Source organism: Brachypodium distachyon, chromosome 1 (assembly GCF_000005505.3).
Source record: "Brachypodium distachyon strain Bd21 chromosome 1, Brachypodium_distachyon_v3.0, whole genome shotgun sequence".
NCBI lineage: Eukaryota > Viridiplantae > Streptophyta > Magnoliopsida > Poales > Poaceae > Brachypodium > Brachypodium distachyon.
The window spans coordinates 49,767,461-49,786,214 of NC_016131.3; the positions used below are offsets into that span (position 1 = coordinate 49,767,461).

Sequence of the window (18,754 nt, forward strand, 5' to 3'; positions counted from 1 at the left end):
TGAGGTGGTTGGTCTCCATATATTCAGTCGTCTCACTCACTCTGCTGGAGCGATTCGAAGCGTCTGTGGTGGGCATGAGGAGGACCGGAGGAGTCACGACATTGCTGCTGCAAGTGTTCGTGTGCATGCTGCTGCGTGCGTGCCGTCGTGCTTGCAGGAAATGCACAAGGAAAGAAATGACGGCTTCTCTGTCCTGGTGGCCTGGCCTCACATTAGTAAAGGCAAAGGGAGGACAGTGCTTCATCTACCGTATTACTAGATTTGTTTCAAATCTTGTTTGTAGCTGGACGGTTAATTCTTTGCTGTCAAAAAAGAAACAGACAGTTAATTTTTTAGGTGTGGCTATATCTAAATTGCCTGATTTTTAAGAAAATATTTAAATCTAAGTTGACGAATCATAGCCGTTGGATTAGTATCTAGATCTCATTCTACTCTTACTCTTGTCTTTCCATCAGCTATCTCAAATCTTAAAGCACCAATCATATGCAATGGCTGAGGAATCAGCTCATTTCTAACAAAAAAATCAGGCAGTTTAGATATAGCAAAACCGTAAAAATAATTTAGCCTAGGGGAATGAGTGGATAAGATTCAGAGGGGACTGAAATGAGCATTCTTTTCCGGGCGAAAACGGTGCCCGCTCATATTAGGCGGAAAACAAAATACGGAGAAACAATTGTTTATAATCTACTAAAGAAATGCACAATTTATTTCCAAAACTTCTCTCTTCTGTCCCTAAGACTGGTTTTACGTGACCATCCTAAAAATAACAACCTCTTACTTGGAAATGACAAAAAAAAAATACTCAAGTACTGTAGTAAAATAAAACATTGACGTACCCTTTTTTTTTTTGAGCGAAACATTGACGTATGCTGGTCGAGCCTCGCGATATCGGGCTGCGGCCCGTTGCGCGTTGCGGCCCAGCACGGTGCTCACCTCTACCTGCTCCACAACAATGCATCCATACTGTTGGCGCCAAGCATGAAGGCAGCAGCCAGCAATTTCGACACCCGACATGCTCGTCGCGGCGCGACGAACGGCGGTGGCCCGGCGGCTTTCCCCGGCGCCGGTGCGCGCGCTCTGCTGCTGTCCCTACGACGACGACGGGGTAGTGTCCGGGAACAGGCTGATGGGCGCGCACCTGAGGGCCGGCAGGCCGGACGCCGCGCGGGAGGTGTTCGACGGAATGCCGCGGCGGGACGTGGTGTCCTGGAACTCTGCCATGTCCGCGCACGCGCGGTCGGGCGTGCACGACGGGGCGGCGAGGCTGTTCCTGGAGCTGACGCGGCGCGGGATCCGCCCGGACGGCACCTCGTTCTCCACCGTGCTATCGGCCTGCGCGCGCCTGGAGGCTCTGGAGCTGGGGATGTGCGTCCATGGGCTCGCTCTCAAGGCCCGCTCCACGGGGAACGTGTTCGTGGGCGCCTCGCTCGTCACGATGTATGCCAGCTGCGGGGTTACCGATTGCCTGGAACAGGTTTTCGGTGACGTCGACAGCCCGAACGTGGTGTTGTGGAATGCTTTAGTATCAGGCCTCGTGATGAATCACCGGGTAGGCGATGCCCGCGGGGTCTTTGATCGGATGCCGGCTCGTAACATCGTGTCCTGGACGGCGATGGTAAAAGGGCATGTTAAGGTGCACGACGTGGGGCAGGCGGTCGAGCTGTTTAACTTGATGCCTGTGAAGAACTCCGTGTCGTGGTGTGTCATGATAGGAGGACTTGTCCACTGTCAGAAATTCAGAGAGGCAGTTGAACTGTTCAACTGTTTGATGAGGAATGGGCAGCAAGTGACAAATGCGATTCTTGTCAAGGTTGTGAATGCCTATGCTGGCCTGAAAAGTACTGGAGGCGGCAGGTGTGTTCATGGGTTTTCTGTGAAGTCTGGATTCGTTCATGACCTGATTATTGAGGCATCATTGGTTGCGGTGTACTGTAACTCCTTAGATATTGACGAAGCACGGTTGGAATTTGATAAGATGGACCGTAAGCATGTTGGTTCATGGAATGCCATCATATGCGGCTATATTTACGCGGACAAAATTGATGAGGCTGAAAAACTTTTTGATTCCATGATTGCGAGAGACAAGGTCTCATGGAACTTGATGGTGAATGGCTATATAAGAGATGGAAGAATTGCTGATGCTACCGAGCTATACTCAAAGATGCCTGAGAAGAATGTGGAAGCAGCAACTGCTTTGATGTCATGGCTTATAGACAATGGAAAGCTAGGTAAAGCACGGGATATGTTTTATAGTTTGCCCCAGGTAGATGTAATGTCTTGTACAGCTTTGCTCTTCGGATACATGAAAGAAGGATATCTAGATGATGCACTGGACCTTTTCCATAGGATGCACAAAAGGACTGCTGTCACTTATAATGTGATGATAGCTGGTTTTCTTCATCAAGGCAAAGTTGCCGAAGCCTACAACCTCTTCAATGAATCACCAGCTCATGATGCAACGACCTGGAGCTGTTTTGTTACTGGGCTCGCTCAAAATGGTTTAATTCATGATGCACTTAAGTTGTACAAGAAAATGCTAGCATCAAACATGCACACAAGTGAGTCAGTTGTTTCTAGCCTCATAAGCTGCTGTTCACATCATTCTCTGATCGTTCATGGTCTGCAGTTACATGCCACAACTATCAAGCTTGGATTTGAGTTGTATTTGCTCATTCAGAACTCACTTATTAGCCTATATTCCAAGTGTGGTGAAATGGTTGCGGCCCAAAGGATTCTTTATCAGATGGTTAGGAGAGATGTGGTTACATGGAATACAATAATTCATGGATATGCATTCAATAGCCTTGGTCAAAATGCTATTGAAACGTTCAAGAATATGAAAAAGGCACAAGTTAATCCTGATGATATCACATTTCTTGGTGTACTATCAGCATGTAATCACATGAACCTTTTGGAGGAAGCAAAACATTTCTTCAATGTGATGACATGCGAGTATGGAATTGTGCCTAACATAATGCACTATGCTTCCATGGTTGATCTATTGTGTAGGAGAGGCATGGTTGAGGAAGCTGATGGATTAGTGAAGTCAATGCCGTTTGAACCTGATTCAGCGATATGGACTTCTCTCTTGAGCAATTGCAGATTGCGTGGCAGTGATAAGTTAGCAGAGCATGCAGCGAGTCAATTAATTGCCATCAGTCCTTCTACTAAAATGCCTTACCTGCACCTCATCAATATGCATGGATCAGTGAATAGATGGGGTGCGGTCGACAGTTTGAGAAGTCAAATTAGAAGAACTACCACCGCTAAAGAAGTTGGTTTTAGCTGGATTTAGCATCCCATCATGATTCCCTGATGATATACTTTACCAACAGTAGTCGAGTCTGGTACCAAAATGCTGAGCTGTGTACTCTCTGATACTGCTGATATTTACAGCAGTATCCACAGCGTAGCCAATGGTCATTTTTGCAGACATTTCCACCAAACAGGTAAATTCTAGCAAACTACTTTCGCATCATTTTACAGCTGTACTTTGGCATCAGAGGTACTGTTCTATTGAGATAATTATTGTTTACATGTTATGCAGAATATCCCAAGACAGGCACTTGGCCAGAGGGGTCATCTTAGTTATACCGATGTGCAACTGATCAAGCGTGGAAAACATCTGTTGGCTGGAGTTGGAAAGAATATTGCAGTTTGGCATTTCCCTCCCAGAGTTGCGTTGAGATCACACAAACCGGAGGTATTGTTAGTTTTGTCATGCTTATTTGTTCGATGGACATATCTACTTTCAGCCTTATTTTTTTCCCGGCTGATCAGTACCAGATACCACCCTGCTGGACTAGAGAAAAGCATGGAGAACACCATCTCTTGCTAAATTTGCAGTGCCCAATTGAAAACAGTCATAAAAAAACAGTATGCGTTGCATGCTTCCATTCAGTCATAGGAAATTGTCCAAATAGAATCTCGTTGACTGAATGCAACATCACAAGAACTGCTATCTCGTTCTGTGCCCAACTGAAAACATTATAGTCTTGCATGCTTACACGCTGTTGTTTCTCTCCAGGAAGACAATGCGGAAACTTGGCCAAAGCAGGAACCTCCCTAGTCCCTACCAGTTTACAGAGTTTGGTCAGCATGGGGGAAGAACCCAGCAGAAAGGTTTGGATGAATCGTTCCTCTCCAGGCAAAGGGCAAAATAGGTTTCAGTTCCTTTGGCATTTTGCTGAGTAGCAGTGACTGTAAGTCAGATGCAACCAGAGTCTGCAAGCAAATGCCCAGAAAATATACGTAGGTCAGGTCATGCCACCTAACACTGCAGTGCTCATTTGTCAAGGAACGGATGGCACTGGCCAACGAGCATGCTCGGCTCGTTAATGTTCGGTTCGTTAAGAGCTCGCCTCGTTAAGCTACGCACCTCGGCTCGTTAATGTTCGGTTCGTTAAGAGCTCGACTGGTTAAGCTACGCAGCTCAGGGTAGGGATCACGACTGCGGACAGGAAAAACGGCACTAATTGTCATCATGCAAGCTTTTATTCCATATTTTTTTGTCATTGCAAGCAACACGGCGTGGCTGAGAGCGAAGCAGAACTGGCTGGTAAATCATGGGATGAAGCGTGATTTGTCTCCTTTCGGTGCTTCTCTGAACTCTGTTCTTGTACCATTTCTATCGGAGTTTCTGTCGGCTCCGGGTTACTATTTACTGTCGTCTAAATTCTTTTCAAGATACGGGAGAGAACCATCTCTCTCTAATATAATGATCCCTATGTTTCAAAACATAAGATGTACTTCTTCGTTTCCTCCGACCAATAATGCATTAATATATACTAACTGACATAAAATTGATATCGCTATATTCATATTCAAAAGTCTTGATCAAAGAAAGCAACATACCTCTTGTATTTTGTTCGAGACCATGTATATATCAGCAAACACGAGAATAGCACATTGAGCAAGCTCTTTCCCAGATTCATGTAGAAACTGAGCAGATTTTGTTTCAAAACCATGTGTTCCAAACGAGGCTTAAAAGCAACAAAAGCACGGACATATGCTCAGCTCTGCATACGAGAGATTAAAAAAAAAGGATGAACTCACAACAGCATACAAAATACAGAACTTTGGCTATCCAAATTGATCATTTTCTTGCAGTGCTACCAAATTGCCTAGCCAGCTAACAGATTGTGTTCCATCCAGTACACGCAATGGCCAGACAGAATAGCAGCTCAGGGGGTATGAATCCCATCATACGTTGCCTTATCTCTGACAGCATGTAACAGTGTTAGTACAACAAGAATTAAATCTCGCGGTTTCTGGTTTTGACAATCACCTCCACCTGGCACCTCCCAATCTGATTACCTCTTCAGCTCCAGAATCCCTGCGAGCTCTGCCATCGCCTGCATCGTCCTTTGCATTCGACGCATCGCCATAAAGATCCTTCAACTTAGCCAAATTGGATGACTCGGGTGCTTTACCAAATGGGCTAGCACGACGGTGGTCGCCGTTGGTTCTGCCACGGCTTGGACTCCTGCTCCTACTCCTGCTTCTGTGGGCGCTTGAACGTCCATTTCGATCAGAGTTCCTGTCCCGCCTTTCATGGCCTCGTCTTTCAACATCTCTTTCTGCATAGCTCGAACGATGGTAGTCACGATCTCTGCTATCACGGCTTTGCCGACCTTGTTCTCTATCGTTATATCTACCACGATCACGATCCGAACGGTCCCTCTCAGTTTCACCACGATTACGCTCCCGACTTTCACTTCGGCGCTTCCTGGGTGGAGATTTTGCACGATCACCGTCATGACTCCTTTCCCTTTCCCGTATAGAAGGCAATGTCTTTCGAACTGGGGACGAATCCCTTGTGGATGCACGGTGTGGCGCACGCTGACCAAAAGAGACAGACAAAGAGGCCTTCACCGAAGGAGGCCGCCGGGCAGTATCATCTGAACCAAGGCGACTAGAATCCCCAGTCATCCCTGACTGCTTTGTTGGGAGCTTCATCTTCTCAAGATGGGCAGTGACCTGACGCAAAATTAGGAGAGGCACTCGTGGAAGAAGACTGTCGAAGTAGTACTGCAGAGAAACAAAAAATGGCAAAGGAGATTAGTTTACCAAGCATGTGAATGGTATTTCCCAATTGAAGCTATTAGAATGATGTGAGGAAAATAAACACAGGGCAATAGCAGTAGGGTAGTCAAAAAAAAAAAGAATGACGAGTGAATGCTATTGTGAGGTTAACATGCTAAGTTGTGTTTTGGCATACGAGCGTGTAGGTTTGAGGCTGAGGTGTTCTCAGTTATATGTGGCTCTATAACATTCAGACAACAAAAGATGAGCAGAATAATTTGTTTGCCAAAGACAAACTAGTCAAATGTTTGCAATTATGTAAACACCGAGTCAAAGATTACTGCTGTATAGGCTAGACAGTAAGAAGTGAAGGACCCACTCACCAGTGAGTAACAACAGACCATCAAGCCAACGAACCACAATTCAACAATCTCTCGGCTCAACCAAAAACCTAGCAAATCAATTTGGTACCAGTTTTCTGCGAACACATGGGCAATGGAATCTATGAATTATTGGACATGGTTAGTCCGTTCGCCCATAGCTAAACTTGTAGGAGTACTAATAATAATATCACAGAGACTAATGTGTTGGCCAACCAGAAAAAGCTGTTTACTTGAACTTGGCATCCTAAAACAAAATTCAAGAACTTCCTGGTATAAGGTACACATTGCAAACTGGACTTCCTTTTCTTTTTGATAGGGAAATGTATTTGATTCTCTTGATAAAATATACCCATAGATCTTTTCCAAAGCATAAAGGATAGACGGAAAGGAAAATAATAGCATCTAAGGCCAAGGGAAAAAAACATTATGCGACATAGTCAAACAGAGTAAAGCATCTCAAAAGCATGCATCATTTTCATGTGATACCAATCCTTCAACCAGTTGAAAATAGGGAACACTAGTGGCAAAAAGGGAAAAGAACAATCGAGTAACATATCATGACAAACCTTATACAAAGTTGTTACTGGTGGAAGAGATGGTGTCTCCTCTTAAAGCAACTCCATAATTGAAATTTCCGCTCAGTATGCCAAGTCAACAGGTGAGATTCAACAAACAGTAATTGCATTTAGGTTCAGAAAATAGTATGTTAATGACATACACCCTCGAATGTGGTTGTGTAACTATAGAAAACAGTAAATGCAATACATATATGTTTATGGGAAGAAGAGGGAGCATACTTTAAGAGATATACCTGACCAAGGAGGACATCACGCACATAAACGCCCATAGTTGTCATTTTACCATTGGACCCAGGGGAAAACTCCTGAAGAAGAAGACATTATGTAGAGCTGAGTTATGGACTATGGTACATCAGGAAAAAACAAACAAGGGATTAACCATTTTACCGCAAAGATGCATAAACGTAAGAATAGGCATGGCAATCTATTTAGCATACCACTTGATTGGAAGCAACACTAAGGTTAACAATAGCAAGGGCATAATAAGAACAGGAGACCTTTCATATTATACATGTTTAGCATACCACTTTATTGGAAGCAACACTAAGGTTTGACAAATAATTCAATGCAAACAAATATATGGGAGGAACTAGCACCTGTACCCGCACCGCTTAAAATTACTGTCAAGCAACTTAAAAGAAGCAGAGAGCTAACTCAGAAAAATGACAATACCTCATCATCTTGAATGTAGGGCTCATACCAAGTCCATAGCGTCTTTGGTTCCGCAACGTATCGCAGGTAGAGAAATCCAATCTGAAATACAAATAACTATTACCGTCAAAGATCCAAATCAAATATTATATAAACTAAACATTCCTGGCTCATTACAAGCTAGTGCCACGACACCATGCACAAATGTGAATGTTGGTTGCTTCTGTTGAGATTCGACTACCTATCAAAGATCTATCGAGACTCCAAACAGATTTCCGGGTTATCCCGCTGCATTTAACAGGATAAATTTAGCTACCAATACAGCGGCACTCGTTTCCAATCACACTGTCTGCAATACAACTAAATGAAGTGCTCTAGCAAGTTTCCTAACATTCAGTAAGCCCCCCTATATTGCAGTCTGCAGGCAATACATAAGAAAAAGAACAGAACAAGAAATAAGGATTTGCAGGAACCAAATAAAACCGTAGACTTACAGCTCTGATGTAGGGGGAATCAGGGTGCTTGAGCAGGCCGTGCATCTGGTTCATGGTGAGCTTCATGGTGAAGAGCTTGTAGAGGAGGCAGAAGGCGGTGGATGGGCCGCGGCAGTTGCCGGTCATCCACGGCTCGACGTGGTCGACCTGGTTGTAGATCTCGTCGATGACCTCGTGGTACGTCTTGATCTTGTAGAGCTCCTTGAAGTAGTCCGAGGAGACGATGTTCATGGACAGCACCTTCTCCATGAGCACCTCGATGGGCCTCCCGGACGACTGTATCTCCATTTCGGCAACCTCTGGAATCAACAAAACACAGCGCACGCTCAAACGGTCAATCCCCTGCCATGTCCTAGATCTCCTAATCTTTCTCTACTCGATTGCACCTGCCCAGAGGGGCAGTGGGATCGACCAGACGATATCTTCACAGACTCGACAGAAAGAATACTATAAAGAAAGTTTCTAGTCGGGAGGAAATTTCTTGCAGGTGCAGCGATAGGGAGGGGAGAGGGAAGAACACAGAAAAGATTCGATTTTTCTTCCTCGCGTCAAGATCCAAACATCCGCGCTGGAATCGGGCGGCTTACCTCTTTGGGTTCCGAAGCGAAGATACGGCGCGTTGGGGAAGGGAAGCCTCGGCGGCGGCGGCGGCGAAATCGCAATCGGATTGGGGATTTGGCAGGGAGAGAAAGAGAGGGCTGGAGGAAGAGGGAGCTCGTGGCTGGCTGGGGTTAGCGAGGAGAGGTCGCAGGGGACAGCTCTACCGAGTGAGCTGCCGCATCGTGGCCGTCCGTTAATTGGATCTACGGGGTGAACGGTCATTCCGCGCGCCAGCCCAAGTTAGTTCCCGGGCCGGATAAACTGGGTGCTTAGAGGGCTACGGCCCACGCGCTGTAATCCATGGCAAGACGCAACGTGCTGTCGGCCCAAAGAGGACGTGGGCTCTCCACCTCCGACGGGGAGCAGCGCTTTCAGGTTACCAGCCTCAGGAAATACTCCACCTCTTCTTCTTTTTTGAGATTTTTATTTTTGCAGGGTTCTTTTTTGAGAAATTGACTACAGTACACTGTTATTTTCTGGCATTTGTCGAAATACACTGCCGGATTGCTTCTTTGCCTGGTACCATTACAATTTTATGGTCCGTCATTTGCCACAACACACCGGATGGGCCTAAAACGGTGTGATGTGAGCAATATTGTTTGGGATTTTTTTTTCTTCTCTTTACCGGCTCGTCTCTGGGCATCAGGTGCAAGTGGCATCCGACTGTATTGGGGTGGTGAAGAATTTCAAGAAAGTGCCCGTATAGTGTGATCATCTAGGAGTTTGAGGAAAGAAGAAGAATTTTGAGACTCAAGAATTTTATTCCGGTTCATTAGGTCATGAAAGAAGAGACATAAACCTAGCAAAGGCAGCTTCAACGCTCAGTGCTGGAGCGTTGCCTGATATCACTTGTATATGAATCCCGTTTCATGCTTTGAGTTAATAAAGTCGGGTTCTTATGCTAAAAAAATATTTCTGGACATGGAAAATGGGTGGAAGAATTTTGTTTGCGCTGACAAAATCCGACAGACGACAGATTGCTCTGTCCTGGGAACAGTGTGATTGATGCGGTTGTATGAATTTCAGAGATCGACAATGAGAATCCCATGGACTATGAAACCAATTTGATTATACCTCGGAAGCAACTTGCATCTACAACAACTGCTTCATGCTTACATGCTTGCTGATCAGTATCAGTAGTACTAGTACAACAACAACAATTCCATCATCCTCCAAAACACCTCTTCTCGCCCGAAGGAGAAGAGATCAATCGATCGATCGACCAGTTATTCATTCTTGCTTTCTACCACAACAACAGACTGCCTGCCTGCCCCTTAATTCTTCTTCTACTCCCCTTCTTCTAATCAAGCTTCTGCTTCTTCCTCCTCTGTTCTATCTATTATACTCCTTGATAGAAGACGTCAACAATCCGTCAGGGCATCGTGGTCTTGTGCGGCGCGGCGGCGACGGCCTCGGCGACGCTAAAGAAGATGCGATCCGACCCAAAAGTCTCCCCGACGACGGAGCTATACATCCTCTCCGTCACCGACGCCACGGGGTTGGCCAGCACGAGCTCGACGGCCCTCTTGTCCAGCACCCTCTTGAGCTCCGCCAGCGCGTCCAGCCCGCTCGTGTCGATCGCCGCCACGGCGCCCATGTCCAGCACCACGCACTTCACCCCCTGCCCCCCTTCTTCTTCCTCCTCCCTCAGATACCTCATGATCCGCTCCACCAGGTAGGTCGAATTCGCGAAGTAGATGGCCGATTCGACGCCGACGACGAGGAAAGACGGGACCTTGACGGCGTCCTTGTACTGCGCCATGTTCCGGAAGCTCTGGGTCCCCGGGATCCGGCCCATGATGACCGTGTTGGGCCGGGTCACCTGGAGGAGCACCTTGAAGAGCGAGATCCCGACGGCGACGGCGAGGCCGACCTGGACGGACACCAGGAGGACGCCGAGGAACGCCGCCAGGCACGCCATGAAGTCGAGCTTGTCCACCTTCCATAGCCTGGCGGCGCCGCGGACGTCGATGAGCCCCACCACGGCGGTGATGATGATGGCGGAGAGGATCACGTTGGGGGTGTAGTGGAAGAGCGGCATGAGGAAGAGGAGCGTGACGAGCACGGCGGCCGCCATGACGATGTTGGAGACGGCCGTCTTGCAGCCGGCGCTGTAGTTGACGGCGGAGCGGGAGAAGGAGCCCGTGGTGACGTAGCAGGAGGCGCAGGACCCCGCCATGTTCATCACCCCGATCGCCATCATCTCCTTGTTCCCGTCGACGGCGTAGTTGTTGATCGACGCGAACGTCCGCCCCACCGCGATCCCCTCCTGCATATAAACAGGATTCAGTTCAGTTGATCCGGCATTCTTCAGACCATGAATCGAATCCCAATTTGCAACGAATTGATTCAAGATTGGGTCTTGTTCTTCTTACGGTGAGGGAGAGGATGCCGGTCATGATGCCGGTCTTCATGGAGAGGGCGACGAAGGGGCCGCTGAAGGCCAGCATGTTCATCGAAGGAGGGTTCACGCCTCGAGGGAGGTCGCCGATCTGCAAACCATCATTTATATTTCTTTACTCATTCATTTGAGAGATCCCCATGGATGTGAATTTTAGATTGTTTGATTGATGTGGATGCTTACGATGCTGATGGCGTGGCCTCTGCAGAGGTAGGAGATGACGGTGGAGATGATCACCGACGACAGGGGAGCAGCCGCTGACACCCAGAACAGCCGAGGATTTCTCGCGCTCTGCACAACAACAACAATAAGGACCAGAAATCATGTCAGTTTGTTCTATTGATTGCAGATAACTTCCACACACAAAAAAGGTCAGGAAACATAAATTATAAGTTTGCTTAGTTAATTGCCTCATGAATCTACTGCATCTTGGATTATCCATGGGAAATTGTTAGGTGAGGCGAAATTGGCTGTTAACTGATGAGAGCATGTGACTGAACTTGCTTAGCAGAACAGGTGACACATGCACGGGAGGCCAAATCAGACACACATTCTCCCCAAAAAGGTAAAAGAGGGCAAGTTCCAATTGGGCCACAAAGCTTGATTAGAATAGATTCTAGCCAAAGCAGACTAGAAGTATGAAGTATGAACACTACTAATGCAATAGACGGCAATGCATATATGTGGATGGCCAAACTGAAACGGCTCAAACAGGTTAGGCTCGGGTTCAGACTCCAGATCGACCATATGTTTTGTATGCTCAAATAATCTTACTTGCTGAAAGGAACACTGACACTTTTATGAAAGAGAAAGGGACATAAGTACTAATTTGATTGCTACTACTCTGTTTGAATGAAAGAAGAAGTGATGATGACAATTACACACAACTTTGGAAGTGCATGTGGTCAAGTGTGCCAATAAGCACTTTTTGGCACCATGTTTCAGTCCATAATTCAGTGCAGATAGCTTGGAAGATTAGGCGTACCAACTGTTTAGTTAAGCCGAGTAAGTCTAAACCTTTTCTTTAGGGTAGTCTAAAGTAGGAGTATAGACAAACTAGGACAGTTCAAAAAGTCCTAATTAATCGGACCAAGCTAAGCAACCATGCTGTTTGATTAGTCATAGAATATGACAGTAATTTTCAGATATTATTAAAGTGTACTTCAGGTAGATTCCCCTGTTGTTGTTGTTCTGAGTAAACAAAACAAAGTTGATTCTGGTTTTCTTAAAAAATAAATCAAATACCATATCCTTTGGGGAATAGAAAAATATAAGAGGTCCCAACAAGCAGGAGCTCCCTGTCATTAGCTATACTGTATTAGCCATTAACTAAAACTGAGTGGGAGTGAGAAATTCCTTTGTTAGTGGCAAGCACCCTTTGGACCCCTCCATGAACACACAAGGTCACTTTTTATGGGTTTTACTCACCACCTCCCCTTTATGCCATCCTATCTTTCCTAGCAGCTGCTACCTGTCTAGCTAAAACCACGGTCAAACCAATAATCTTATTTATTTATTTATTGAAAAAACAGCCGACTAAAATTAACTAACTATAACGTACACAAACCTACATTCCATTCCTTTTTATCTTTTCTGAAGGAGAAAAAAAGAGAGGCACTGAGTGATCATACGTGTCCTAATCATTTATACAGCACTCTCTAGTTTCTACTTATAGTAAATCCGCTAAATTGGAGCACTATAGTATGAACATAGCACACCATTATATCTCAATTTTAGGAAGAACGGCTTTGCAACAATAATTTCAGAAGACAAAGATTTAGTTGCAGAAGAAATCAAGGCAAATTGATGATATATAATTGGGGAATTAAGCTAATTAAGAACAGAACATGGTACTAGAGTGAACAAATTGTAGCATGCAGCAGAGGTAGAAGAAGAAGAAGAAGGGGTTTGCTGAGCTTACGATCTGCCGTGTGCCGAGGAGGACGGCGAGGAAGGCGACGCCCATGACGATGGTCTGCCACTCCCACTCGGCGTGCCGCTTCACGACGGAGGCCATGACGTCGACGAAGCCCATGTGGGTCGTGAAGTGGACGATCCCCAGGAGGCCCTTGAGCTGCTGCAGGGAGACGATGACGGCGGCGCCGCCCATGAACCCCGTCAGCGTGGCTTTCGACAAGAAGTCGACCATGAAGCCGAGGCGGAGGAAGCCGAGAGAAGCCTGGAAGAGGCCCGCGAAGAAGGTGGCCGTGAAGGCCAGCTGCAGGTACACGATGGGCTGCTGCTCCGGCGCCACCGCCTCCCGGAGCATGGACCCCATCACCAGCGACGCGATGGATACCGGGCCAACCGCCAGGTCCCGCGAGCTCCCCAGCAGCGCGTAGATCAGCGGCGGCACGAAGCTCGAGTCTGCAATTCCATCGGTGTTCCAATTTCATTGGTTAATTTCGTTGATTAGTCGATTGGACATTGTAATTTGCTTCTAATCTTGTGTACTTACAGAGGCCGATGATTGGAGGCAGGTTGGCGAGCTTGGCGTAGCTGATCCCCTGCACACGCGTCCAAGAAAGAAGAAGGATGGAAATTAATGCTCTGTTTTAATTTCCCTAGCTGGCTATGTTTCGCCATGGACGGTCCAGAAACGGAAGGTACTAAATATTGGCCTGGGGAATCGAGTGGATTCTAGCGAGAGGTAGAAGAAAGAAACAAAGAAAGAAACAGGGGAGGGGATGAACACTCTGGATTGGATTGGATTACCTGTGGGATGGCGAGGCTGGCAATGGTGAGCCCGGCGACGGCGTCGGAGCGGAGGAGGCGGAGGCTGTATTGGGATCCCCAGTCGAAGATGGGGAAGAAGTACTGCAGGGCGAGGACGAGCTTCTTGCCCGGCGGCTGGTTCTTGAAGCGGTGCAGCGGGTCGTCGGGGAAGAAGACCTCCGCCAGCCGCTGCCGCAGCGCCTGGCACGTCGTCCTCCGCTCCGGCGCCGACACCTTGTGCCGCTCAACCCCCATCGCCGGCATGTTGATCGCCCGGTGGTGCTCCGCCGCCGGCGGCATGTCCACCTTGGTGTTGTTGACGACCATGGCGGGATCGGTCGGTCGGCGCTGGCCGGCCTCCCCGCTACCGCCGACGCACGCGCAGCGTAGGGGAGGAGCGATCGAGCAGAGGAAGAAGACGGGTGGCCTTCTTCTTGTTTCTTGATGATGATTCTTGCTGTATTGTTGTTTCTTGGGTTGCTAGGTTGATGGGTGGCTGGATGGATTCGTCGTCGTGGGAGTGCTTTTATAGGGGATCGGAAGGGCGCCGGGCGGGAGACGGAAGAACGCGGAGAAGAGAAGAGAGAAGACAAAGGCAAAAGGCAAAGCTCGTCGTCTCGGGTTTCGGATTAGGGAAGGAGGGATGGGTTAATTTGGGGGCGGGGGTTGCCGCCTATTACTTACTGGACCTCCGTAATTTGCCACCTCTGTTTCTTCCAGACACGTGGAGGAATTATATTATATGTATTTTTTTGACAGTGTTTTTTTCACTGCTTGGATTGGTGCAAGTAAATGGTTAAATCGTGTCTGTTTAATTCGGACGGAGGTGTTGTGCGACGGTGCAGATCCTATGCCCCTGCCTTTCTACGGTTGACAAGCGGTCTCCTCTGCTGTGGGCTTTGTATGTCAGCCAGGATTCGAGTCAGATGACCTGTGCCGACTGTGTGAGTCATCGACACCTTGGGCGTTTCCATTTATTTCACTGGCCGTCCGGATTGGAGTGGTAGATGATTAAATCTTAGGAAGCACTATATTTTCGAGGAAAAAAAAAATTCTATCCGCTCATGCATCTTGCTATAATTCTTTGTGTTTCCTTGTGAAATCGAACACCGTCTTCAAATATATAGACAGAAGCGACGAGCAACGCCGTCTTCAACTGTCAGTCTACCGCCGCAAAATGAACAAGACGTACTCCTGCTAGCAGACACTGCCATGGCGCCATCGAACGATCCAGCAACGAATCGATTGAGTGAATTCGTCAGCTTTCGCCGAGCCAAGGCAAGGGTCAAACGGACAAGCTGGCAGGCAGCTCGACTTACAACTCTGAACCAACTTCTCTTGGATTTCAATCAGACACCTGGACCATGTTTTACTGAAAATGGTGTTGCCACAACATACAGAAACAGAGCATATACATCCTGCTTCTTTTAATTGTCCGACTCTAATTTTTTCTAAAAGTTTAGTAGATACGTTTCTGCTTTAGGAAATAGAATCCATGTCGAAAAATATAAACTATCTCCACAGTCTAGAATCTGACCGCGTTGCCATTGATCGATCCCTGAACTTACAAGTAACCGAGAGGGCAGATTCATGTAAAAAAAGAGTGCAAGGTGAATATAATCCTCAGGGGTGGAATGGGTCGTTGCAAGTTACTTGGTGGAATCGATAGGTTATTTTTTTTAAATCACTTTGGCACTCAGTGGGGTGCCCAATTTTAACGGTTGTGTATATGCGGCGACGACCATGATTATGTGACCAGTTATGCAGAGTACTTTGATTATTGTATTGTAAGTTCGAGGGAATAATAATTCTGAGGTGGCACGTTTACTAGCTCCACGTGTGCATGGATCGGCCATCTATATTTCTGCTTCTGCCCTCAACTTAAATTGCATCTGGAGAAAGATAGCATTATTTCTCAAAATTCATACTAATATACTCCATATGAATTAAGAATGCTATAACAGTTAGCAGACCGGCTGGTAAGATTATTCGACCGTGCAATGCATACACATTAACATGCTAATCTAGCTAGTAGCTTCTGAACCATGAATTGTGAGAGGGACACCAAGAGCCATGACAAACAATATCCATGCATATATATTTCGATGATAAGGTTAAGATCCCATCACTTACAGCCATAGAGTGGAACTCCCAACTATATCCATGGTCTCCATAGTCCATATAGCCTAGCTAGCTAGCTAGCTAGAGCTAGCATGGATTCCTCCAAAGGTGGCCTATGAAGGAGATGATAATGCCAGCTGCCTGCCCTGAATTTTCTTGCAAATGTTGAGAACACTTGTGGAATTCAGAGCAACGAAAACTCTAGTGGATTATCATCTGAATGTATATATAGCCATATAGACATGTATATAAATAGCACCTATTCCTAGCTATCCCTAATTGTGGTGAAGACACACACATGTGTTTTAGTGAGACCAATCATATGTATTTGGCAACATGCCAGCAATGCAGCTTCAAATAGATATGGATTATATATGGAGCAACCAAAACTAGAAAAGTGGTAATAAATCTCCATGTTTCCTATCTCAGAAAATTAATTGCATTTCAGGCATACCATGCACGTGTGTGTATAAGTATGTTGTGTGTACATGTTTCTGGCCAGCTGAGAGATATACTCAATATAGCTTCCGTAATTGACTATCTAAACCAACGGTCTCGATCTAGCGTCTTGGTTATAGAGACATCCACAATAAGGCGTTGATGGCAATTGCTCCCCAACGAGGCCTAATAAGTTGGTAATAATCAGGTGAAGCACCTGCATTTTTGCTTCATATGGCTATGTGCTGCCTGTGACTATGAGATTGCTTCTGAACTTAGATACATAGTAAACTAATTAATCATCTACGTACATAGCTGACATGTCAATAGAGGATGCTTCTGACGTCATAGGCTGATTTGCAGAAGAATAATTTTTTTTTTTTGTTAATTACGGCAATTTGTTATTCTACACTTCATACAAATACCACCCCACAATGTTCGAGCTAAGTGGAAAGTTGCATCTGAAGAAGCACTTCCTTTTAAAAATTCCTTTATTTACAATTCTCTTTTGTAGGTGGGTCTGCAATAATATAAGGTAATAATTGAGTCAATGTTATGTCATATCATGCCTTGAGGCTTTGGAACACTTGTAATAGAGGAAATTACACTGCATGTTCATGAACTTGGCAGCGATGTCCAGTTTCATCCATTAACTTGAAAACTATTCAAATGACTCACTAAACTTGACAGCTTTGTTCATTTTAGTCCAAATGGTCAAAATCAGGTGAAATTCGGCCACGCCGGCATGTGTCGTGGACCTGGCTGGCGTGTGAGGGGACTTTTCACAATTTTCTGCTTATGGACCTTTTTTGTTTAACCCTCTCGAATCTCCAGAATGGGGAGACGTTGCCCTCGCCGGTGAACCCATTTCGGGCCGGCATACGCGGCGTCCACGCGAATGGCTCCGTCGATGGGTTCGGCGGTGGCTACTCGAACGGCCAGATCCACGTCACATGCCATCATGACCGAATTTCGTCCGAATCTAGCCATTTGGACTAAAATGAGCAAAGCTGTCAAGTTTAGTAAATCATTTGAGGAGTTTTCAAGTTAATGGATGAAACTGAACATCCTGCCAAGTTCATTGACCCGCAGTGTAATTTCCTCCTTGTAATACTCAAGTTGCCCCTAGTGGATTAATTGGCTAGAACACCACAAAAATCACCATCCATCTTATTTAGTACACCGCTACTCTAGGGATTGTGGCTTTCATTACACCAACGGTTGACTAGCGCCCCATCTTAAATTTCCCTAAAAATTTACAACTTCAGGTATTCCTGAATTTATAAAGACTCCCTTCATTCCAAAAATTTCAATAATCCTCTCTCACGATAGCAGCGAGGCTGTTGTAAAATATGGTACACACACATGCCTCATCTTGTTACCTTTGATTAACATAGTCCTCTCTCATTTTGTTATCTGATGAGCCCGGCCAGATTGAGATCTCTCCGTATGCCTCGACTAGCTAGAATCCATCGCAGCAGGACTTTACACACAGAAAAAAGGCTGGCCGTTGACTGCTGATCTAACTCTGATACTCCACCAAAGTAATGTCAACGTTCCATCGATCGACTGCCTCTCTCTGCCACTCGATCGATCCATCTCACCCACACGATGAAATCAAAATTAGAAAAGAGAACAAGATGAAAGCAAAAATGGGAAAAAAGAAGAAGGGTGCAGACTGCAGAGCCACTATATGGTGTAACAGTCTGAGGGGTGAAGTCAACGGCGATATGCATTGTGCGCTGTACAGTTTGGATCTGCCGGTCGCTGTGGACCGTTCGATCCACGTACGTACAATGATTGGAGCCACTGTTGGTACACACGAAGTGATCGAGTGACCGGTTTAAGCCGAGTGGATCGAGCTTCGAGCATGGGAATCGACGTGCATCTGAACTTGTTTTGTTTTGCCACATACTCCCTCTGTATATGCAGGTGGCAGCCAGAGAAGAAAATGAATGAATGAAAATATGCAGGGGCTGAATGCATAAATGGGGCCACATAGGACCTTACAGTGGACCCCACATGTAAGGAAAAGTGTCAAACACGTTTAACCATCAGTTTTGGACCACTTGAGACAATTAGTCTGAAAAAGCGTGGTTTTCTGAGATAACGAAATGTGTGTTTCTGTGAGAAGACTGCCCTAGAATTGTGGTTTTTTAAAAGTTACTCTTACTTTGAGCAGTCAAATGTGCACAGCTATATAACAAGCAAAAAAAATGGCATACCAGATTCTAGATAACTAGAATTTCCTTTGGCCACAAAAATTAAATGGGATCATTTGTGGCAAAACTTTTACTAAATAGGATGAAAAACAAAAATCTCATCAAATGGGGTTAAAATTGTCAAAAA

General features: G+C 46.0%; 3 protein-coding genes across 5 annotated transcripts; 1 reads left to right on the top strand and 2 right to left on the bottom strand.

Moving 5' to 3' along the window:
- Window positions 1–924: 924 nt before the first annotated feature.
- On the top strand, window positions 925–5,043 carry LOC104582261 (pentatricopeptide repeat-containing protein At4g02750). Its single transcript, XM_010231680.3, has 3 exons — window positions 925–3,449; window positions 3,548–3,703; window positions 4,028–5,043. The coding sequence occupies exon 1, from the start codon at window positions 1,013–1,015 to the stop codon at window positions 3,293–3,295; it is 2,283 nt and encodes a 760-aa protein (XP_010229982.1). The 5' UTR covers window positions 925–1,012; the 3' UTR covers window positions 3,296–3,449; window positions 3,548–3,703; window positions 4,028–5,043.
- LOC100827913 (pre-mRNA splicing factor SR-like 1) lies at window positions 5,033–8,907 on the bottom strand. Of its 3 annotated transcripts, XR_002962274.1 has the most exons (6): window positions 8,718–8,907; window positions 8,131–8,429; window positions 7,658–7,738; window positions 7,219–7,290; window positions 6,408–6,502; window positions 5,946–6,030 (listed from the first exon to the last, which is right to left on the bottom strand). XR_002962274.1 is itself a non-coding variant. In XM_003557162.4 (5 exons), exons 2-5 carry the CDS (start codon window positions 8,416–8,418, stop codon window positions 5,284–5,286), a joined length of 1,188 nt encoding a protein of 395 aa, XP_003557210.1. In that variant the 5' UTR covers window positions 8,419–8,429; window positions 8,718–8,879; the 3' UTR covers window positions 5,033–5,283. The 3 variants fall into 3 exon arrangements, 1 of the variants encoding a protein (XP_003557210.1); XM_003557162.4 differs by lacking the exon at window positions 6,408–6,502 and having other exon boundaries at window positions 5,033–6,030; window positions 8,718–8,879; XR_729717.2 differs by lacking the exon at window positions 6,408–6,502 and having other exon boundaries at window positions 5,643–6,030; window positions 6,974–7,290; window positions 8,718–8,879.
- An 870-nt stretch (window positions 8,908–9,777) lies between these two features.
- LOC100827603 (probable sulfate transporter 3.4) lies at window positions 9,778–14,459 on the bottom strand. Its single transcript, XM_003557161.4, has 6 exons — window positions 13,847–14,459; window positions 13,590–13,638; window positions 13,053–13,498; window positions 11,315–11,422; window positions 11,106–11,222; window positions 9,778–10,999 (listed from the first exon to the last, which is right to left on the bottom strand). Exons 1-6 carry the CDS (start codon window positions 14,171–14,173, stop codon window positions 10,103–10,105), a joined length of 1,944 nt encoding a protein of 647 aa, XP_003557209.1. The 5' UTR covers window positions 14,174–14,459; the 3' UTR covers window positions 9,778–10,102.
- Window positions 14,460–18,754: the final 4,295 nt, after the last annotated feature.

Coding starts and splice junctions, on each gene's coding strand:
- LOC104582261 (XM_010231680.3), top strand. CDS start 1,013: ATGCTCGTCGCGGCGCGACGAACGGCGGTGGCCCGGCGGCTTTCCCCG.
- LOC100827913 (XM_003557162.4), bottom strand. CDS start 8,418: ATGGAGATACAGTCGTCCGGGAGGCCCATCGAGGTGCTCATGGAGAAG. Junction 7,291..7,657: donor CCTACATTCAAGATGATGAG/GTATTGTCATTT, acceptor CTTCTTCTTCAG/GAGTTTTCCCCTGGGTCCAA. Junction 6,031..7,218: donor GTGATGTCCTCCTTGGTCAG/GTATATCTCTTA, acceptor GTTTCTCTGCAG/TACTACTTCGACAGTCTTCT.
- LOC100827603 (XM_003557161.4), bottom strand. CDS start 14,173: ATGGTCGTCAACAACACCAAGGTGGACATGCCGCCGGCGGCGGAGCAC. Junction 11,423..13,052: donor TCCTCGGCACACGGCAGATC/GTAAGCTCAGCA, acceptor GTTGTTGTGCAG/AGCGCGAGAAATCCTCGGCT. Junction 11,223..11,314: donor GAGGCCACGCCATCAGCATC/GTAAGCATCCAC, acceptor GATGGTTTGCAG/ATCGGCGACCTCCCTCGAGG.